General features: G+C 34.1%; 1 protein-coding gene and 1 non-coding gene across 2 annotated transcripts; both read right to left on the reverse strand.

The window, feature by feature from the left end:
• Positions 1-570: 570 nt before the first annotated feature.
• Positions 571-4,348, reverse strand: LOC104108706 (oxygen-evolving enhancer protein 1, chloroplastic). The gene is made up of 3 exons (XM_018775053.2): positions 4,023-4,348; positions 1,613-1,814; positions 571-1,249 (listed from the first exon to the last, which is right to left on the reverse strand). Exons 1-3 carry the CDS (start codon positions 4,242-4,244, stop codon positions 693-695), a joined length of 981 nt encoding a protein of 326 aa, XP_018630569.2. The 5' UTR covers positions 4,245-4,348; the 3' UTR covers positions 571-692.
• Positions 4,349-4,653: 305 nt separating this feature from the next.
• On the reverse strand, positions 4,654-4,727 carry TRNAI-AAU (transfer RNA isoleucine (anticodon AAU)). The gene has a single exon. It is a non-coding gene; the product is annotated as a tRNA-Ile (tRNA).
• Between the last annotated feature and the right edge of the window lie 2,528 nt (positions 4,728-7,255).

Genomic DNA, 7,255 nt, shown 5'->3' on the forward strand with positions numbered 1-7,255 from the left:
GGTTTGCGTGCACACTACCTTCCCCAGACTCCACGATGTAGGATTATACTGGGTATGTTGTTGTTGTTAGATCGGCCATTGATAGGATGAATCCTTCTCCTTTACATTGTGTAAGTTAGGTGACGTTGATTTAATAGCATTAGCAATTTCTTTTACTGTGAATTGGATTGTTGAGAACCTTTCCCCACCCCAAATTAAAAAGAGGTTGAAAAGATAGGAGATAGGATCTTCCTTTTTCTCAAAATGTGCTAATATGGTGTTGGTTGTCATTGGGAATTTTTTGGGCAAGAATCTTCAAGGAAAGGGAAGAAACTTATTGTCTCTCTGGAATATACTTTGAAGATAACAAATTAACTAGTCGAGGGAGTCTGCTAATTTGCAGATGCAGAGCAGAACGTTGAAACACACTGAAAAATCACCGAATTGACCAGCTAATTGCATTCTACTTGGTAAAAACTTACCAGCATTGCGTGTTTTCACCAGATCATATTAAATTAACATGATTAAGTAAGAATGTATATTGATTATTCATAATCAGTGCTTTGTTTAAAGGATTTGCAACTCACTATATCGCATTGAATTTCTTCTTCTTGATAATATACATTAAGATACTTGTCTCTATGATTGTTCAAGTTCTACCTCGTACCTTACAACAAAATCCAAACAAAAATAAAACATAAACTGTAGAGTCTCTATGAGTCAAGTTGTGCATACCAAATTCCCTGGATTTTTACATCCTTAGGAACCTTTGCTCCCAAATCAGTATCAGATGGCTGAATACTCTCAAATACACCAATCAACTCACCAGTATCAGGCTTGCTGTTAGTTACACTCAAAGTAATTTTTCCTGTTGAAGATGATGTGTTCTTTACATTTTCCTTCTCAAGTTCCTCTTCATCTCCTCTGCCTCCAGCAGGCAATGCAACCGCGTTATCATAGCCGGTTGATCCACCTCGTCCCTTTGGGTCAAGGAACGACGAACCTCTGTATGATGGCACGAGGAATTCACCACTAAAGCTTTCCGGTTTGCCACTTGCTGCAAGTTGTTTGATTGTAAAAAGGAAGGGGACGCGCTCGCCACCAGGAAGTTGAACTGTGACCGCAGCATAATCAATTCCATCTTTTTCCTCGAACTTAACATTGCCATCGGAAGATACTTCTAATGGCCCTTCGATTTCATCAAGAGTGTAGGTTAATCGCGTCATTAGTTTGGTTTTCTGGAATGCTGGTGGTGAATTCTTGTTTACACCTGTTGGTAATTTAAATAGAATATGGACAATTAGAGCAAAATCTAAGACAATAGAGAGAAAAATAAAACTAACTTGATATTTTTATGGAAAATAATAAAGTGAGCATACCTATCTATAATTCTATAGGCAGATTTAACTTATTTACACTTACCCTATTGTGTAATTTAACGTAATATAGCAGGCGCATTACCTGTGTATAGAAGTTGAATTCTTTGTAGGATTTCATTCAAGCGGAAATTCAAAAAAATCCTCAACTATTAGCTCAATTTATTTGACTGACAAATTGTGAAAAAGTAGAACTATATACTCTTAACAAACGAAAGTAATAGGTTAAACATGGAAGTATAATTATTCACTAATACCTTCTGCTTTTACAGTGAATGAAGTTGGCTCTAAGCAGAATTTCTTGGCATTATATTTGCCAGGCTTGAATGCAAAGGTTTCAAAACCTCCTTCAATTGTTGGGCATTGGTTAGCAGTTCCAGTTCCCTTTACTTCCATGTATGTCTTGCTCTGAATTTCGTCAAAGGTCAGTCTTTTTGGAACTCCTTCAGCATTTGCTCCCTACACAGTTTAAGTGTTACAAACTTTAGGAATTTGTCGCCAGAAAATATAATTGCAAAAACAGAATAACAGAGACTTTTGATAGGGTTAATCACTACTGTCCTAAGAAAGTCTGCTCCTGCCCCGACTATTTTTGCTGTTGACGTTATGCCAGAGTTTCTTCAGGATTACAAAGTCAAAAATCGAAATTCAGCGTCAACAATACTTGAATTTCCACAAGAAAACATTATCAGTTTTCCAGAATATTAAGAAAAAATGAATGCTTATGCAAATCCGATTGTGGTTACATTTTAGAGGGTTCACCTAAGGGTGTCACGTGGGCCGGGGCCGGTCCTAAGTGGGCTTCGTGGTCCCGGTCCTAAGTGGGCCGGTCTTAAGTCGGCCGGTCCTAAGTGGTTCCGGGCATCGTGGGCTTCTTGTTGGAACCGACTCGGGACCACGAACTAATGGTCCCGGATTAAGTGGGCCGGTTCCGGCCTAAGTGGGCCCAACAAATACTTTTTATTTTTTTAAAAAATTATAGAAGTTAGAGAAAAAAAATGGTAATAAAAATATCTAAGTCAATTCCTTGTAAATTATATTATAGATTTGTGAATAAAATATTTAATTCAAATTTAAAGACAAAAATATTGTAAAGAGATATTCAAAGCAATATATATATATATATATATATATATATATATATATATATATATCTCTTAAGATATATAGCTTATATATATACTATACTATATATACATCTTAAGATATATACATCTAAACAGGATCCGGTTATGGCCAGTTGGATCTAGCTTATTTAGTACCCTTAATTTTAAAGGCTGGCGATAGTCCGCACGGCGAGTAAGGATATAAGAACCGAAATATACAAGAATTTTTATAGAGCTTTATGACTGCATGGAAGAACCGAAATATACCCTTAATGTTTATGTCTATCATTATTATAATAAATCACTTTATCAAAGGTTTGGATATAATCTTCAACAGATATTATTAAATGACTATTGGGGGATTTTTTTTATAAGATTGGGGGATTTTCACAATGAAAGAAAGGCAGATAAGCCTTAACAAAACTCGTATGAATTTTACATATTTGGATTATATCCAAGCCTTTGATAAAGTGCTTTATTATAATAATGATAGACATAAACATTAAGGGTATATTTCGGTTCTTCCATGTAGTCATAAAGCTCTATAAAAATTCTTGTATATTTCGGTTCTTATATCCTTACTGGCCGTGCGGACTACCGCCAACCTTTAAAATTAAGGGTACTAAATAAGCTAGATCCAACTGGCCATAACCGGATCCTGTTTTTATATATATATATATATATATATATATATAAAAGCTATATATACTATACTATATATACATCTTAGGATGTTATAATTATAAAATGTTTGGGGTTAAAACAAAGTTGGGGGGTTAAATGACTATTTTGTAAATAGCCAACGGCTATTTTGGCAGAGGAAATGACTAGATTTTAAATGCCATAACGGCTATAATGTGGCAGATTTTTTATTAAAAACAAATTAGCCGTTGGGCCCGGATAGGCCCGTTAAGGACCGCTTGAAGCGGCCCACTTCCTAGCCGGTCCCGGTCCCAACCGGTCTCGTGGGCCTCGCCTATGGGACCGGCCCACTACCCAGCCCACCTCCCCACGGTCCCGGTTCTATCCGGTTAGGACCGTTTAAGCCCACCGCTCATTTGAACTTGCGGTCCTGGGCTGGTCCCGGTCCTAACTAGCCCATATGCCACCCTTAGTTCCACCATGCAACGCTGAGGGGTAACTTGCGTTGCATGATTAAAATCAATCTCATATCTGATCAAATGTCAGAAAAAATGTATGTAGGATTTTGAGACTATTTATTACTCCTGCAAAAAGAGGAATATTGATTGACTGGTGTTGAATCACCTGATCAACATAGCTAAAAGTTTAAACAGTTAAAATAACGCGATTATATTTCATGGCCAAAACATGCTGCTGAGTTGAACCTAGAACCTCTTATCCGACTCAAACACCGTATTGATTTGTGTGACCATCTCGTTTAAAATTTTCAATTGATAGAGAAAGCTCACTTTTAATTACAATACTTAATTATGTTATGTCTCAACAATTCCCGACCTAGAATACGAAGCAGGGTATGTAGTAAGAAAAAAGAAAGGCTGAATTTCGAGTAAAAACAAGCAACTTACCGTAAGCCTTAGACAACAAGGGCAGAAGTGGCAAAAGCAAATCCAGCAACTTTGGCAGCATCACTACACTTCTGAGCCAAGTCCTTAAAATCAACCTGCAAAGAACAAGTAAGCCTTACCGTAGCAGGTTCAACACCAAATGCTTTGCTCACACTTTGAGAAGATCTAAACTGCAGATTGTTTCTAGATGGAATGACACCAATTAAAGTAGCAGCTGCTTGTAGAGAAGCTGCCATTTTTTAATCACAGTTTTCTGGTCCCCAAGCCTCTGTGTTTCTGCTTGTTAGATAACAATATAGTAAGAGTAGTAGGAAGTTGTTTGTATGGAAAGTTTGGAGAAATTATTTTAGATAAGAGATAGGATAAGGTCTTTTTATATTGGTTGGAAGCTTGTTACGTGGCAAGTTGGTTTTGAGAATAAAGATACTCACTTCTGCAAAGTTTGACAGGAAATAGATGGACCAACAACGACATATTTCACTTGAAGTTCCAAGCTAACAAATAGTAGTAACATATAGTAATGTTTAAGTACTGTACATTTTGCTTACTCATTTCGAAGGACAGAGTGATGTCAGTGGATATCTTCAGAGAAATACAGTAGTCTTTTAGCCTAAAAGACAATACAGGGGAGAAAAGATAAACATTTGGCCCATGCAGGTCTCGAACCTGCGACCTTCGCGTTATTAGCACGACGCTCTAACCAACTGAGCTAATGGGCCACTTATGTTGTTGTCCTATACGATTTCTTGTTATTCATTTCCTTCAGGATACCAAATTTTGACGTATTTCCAGATCCACGCTGTCAGAAATCTACAAGAAAATCCAATATTATCATTGAGGAAATATCGTTTTGATAAAGATTCAAGGTATTAAAAGAGATATACCGGGCAACGAGAAGAGCAAATACGGGAAAAGCTAATGTTTCTAGCAATAAAAATGTTTGAATTGATTTTTAAGTTGGTCAAATTAGCTTTTAAGTTTTTTTAAATTTTTTCACACTGTTTGACAAAGTTAAAAACTGGTTAAAACAAGTCAAAATTATTCTTTTTGGCATAAAAATTATTTCTACTGAAAAATTATTTTTTAAGAACTAATCCAAACGGACTCTTAATACAACCGAAGTGGAAAAATTAATATAAAAAATGGGAATCGCAAATTTAGGCAGCAAAGCCAGGTAGATAGTACTAGCACCAAGATTTTACCGAAAGAAACACTATCCCAAAATTCTGAGATAAAATTAAATAACCTGTCGAAAACTACATTAACATTTACTTACTCTGTTGATTTTTACTTGGCACGTTTTTACTTTTCACGCCCCTTAAGAAATAATAAATGAAGTGCATAATTTACCATGATATCCATATTAATTGATGCATATTTTATTGGATTTGAGAAAATGATTTGAAATGAGTAATAAATACTGTAGGTATAACAGGAAAAAAAATGTCTTCTCTTGATATGCGTAAAATAACAAGTAAAAATAAAAATTTATTTTTAATATATATGCAAAGTAAAAGTGAAGGGAGGGAGCAATTAAGAAAACTCTGTTTTACTCATCTTTCAGGCTGGCTTTACATTTGATCATTAAGAAGTCTATAAACCAATCACGAGAAAGGACCAAAAAAACAAATAGGCTGAATTATCCCACGAGTGCATGGTAGTACCAACTAAGCATAGCGGCTCAAAAGATTTGGTGATCTAAAACCAAACTTCGGCCTTACATTATTTTAAAAAAAATCTTCATATATAATTTTATTCGAAATCTATTTTTTCTAGTTCTTTTAGATGCAAATTTATTAATTATTTTCTTATAATCGATTTTTTTCAATAATTCTTTTTAATTGATAATAAAGCCAATATATTTGATCTTTTTTGAGACATTGTTGATCTTAAATAAAATTTTATCAATTTTAATTCTGAAAAACTTCTTCCAACTGTTTTTGACTTAGTTTTTTTGATCCATTGCTAAAAATTCATTTAAAGCTCCTCTTTGAGATTGTATTAAGGATCACAATTCTTCTAATTGTTTTGGCGTTTTGAGTAATCTAATTCACATTTTCCAGTTTACATACTTAATTACAATGAATAAAAAGGCTATATATACCTAGCAAGTAAAATGTCAAAAAGATTAAGTTAACAAAAAATAGATTACATTAATTTGTTTCAGGCTCTACTTTCAAATATTTCTTTTCATTGTGGGTATAGGATGCAGTTGCGGATCTACGTGAAGCTTTTAGGGTGCTTAAGCACATTATTGCTTTGGACCAGACTTGGTAGGTTAACATAGGCAATTATAAATTTTTTTAGTAAAGTAATGATTGGGCGCCCATCACTAAATTCATATTTTCTTTTCTTTTGAAACTTTTATCGGCGAGCAGCTATAATTTTGAAATTTTAGATCGGCCACTGCTTTCTTTGAGTCGAGGATCTGTTGAAAACAGACTGCTTTCTACAAGAAAATCCAATATTATCATTGAGGAAATGTCGTTTTGATAAAGATTCAAGGTATTAAAAAGAGATATACAGGGCAACGAGAAGAGCAAATACGGGAAAAGCTAATGTTTCTAGCAAATAGAATGTTTGAATTGACTTTTAAGTTGAACAAATTAGCTTTAAATTTTTTTTAAATTTTTTTACTGTTTGACAAATTTAAAAACTAGTTAAGACAAGTCAAAATTATTTTTTTTTAGCTTAAAAATTATTTCTGCCGAAAGCATTATTTCTGCCGAAAAAATTATTTTCTAAAAACCAATCTAAACGGGCTCTTAATACAACCGAAGTGCCAAAAATTAATATAAAAAATGGGAATCGCAAATTTAGGCAGGAAAGCCAAGTAGATAGTACTAGTACCAAGATTTTACCGAAAGAAACACTATCCCAAAATTCTGAGACAAAATTAAATAACCTGTCGAAAACTACATTAACATTTACTCATTCTGTTCATTTTTACTTGGTACGTTTTGACTTTTCACGCCCCTTAAAAATAATAAATAAAGTGCATAATTTACCATGATACCCATATTAATTGATGCATATTTTATTGGATTTGAGAAAATGATTTGAAATGAGTAATAAATACTGTGGGTATAACAGGAAAAAAAAATGTCTTCTCTTGATATGCGTAAAATAACAAGTAAAAATAAAAATTTATTTTCAATATACATGCAAAGTAAAAGTGAACGAAGAGAGTAGTTAAGAGAACTCTGTTTTACTCATCTTTCAGGCTGGCTTTACATTTGATCATTAA

This window comes from Nicotiana tomentosiformis, chromosome 9, assembly GCF_000390325.3.
Source record: "Nicotiana tomentosiformis chromosome 9, ASM39032v3, whole genome shotgun sequence".
In the NCBI taxonomy this organism is placed as follows: Eukaryota; Viridiplantae; Streptophyta; class Magnoliopsida; order Solanales; family Solanaceae; genus Nicotiana; species Nicotiana tomentosiformis.

Coding starts and splice junctions, on each gene's coding strand:
- LOC104108706 (XM_018775053.2), bottom strand. CDS start 4,244: ATGGCAGCTTCTCTACAAGCAGCTGCTACTTTAATTGGTGTCATTCCA. Junction 1,815..4,022: donor TTGCCACTTCTGCCCTTGTT/GTCTAAGGCTTA, acceptor TAAACTGTGTAG/GGAGCAAATGCTGAAGGAGT. Junction 1,250..1,612: donor ATTCACTGTAAAAGCAGAAG/GTATTAGTGAAT, acceptor AATTACCAACAG/GTGTAAACAAGAATTCACCA.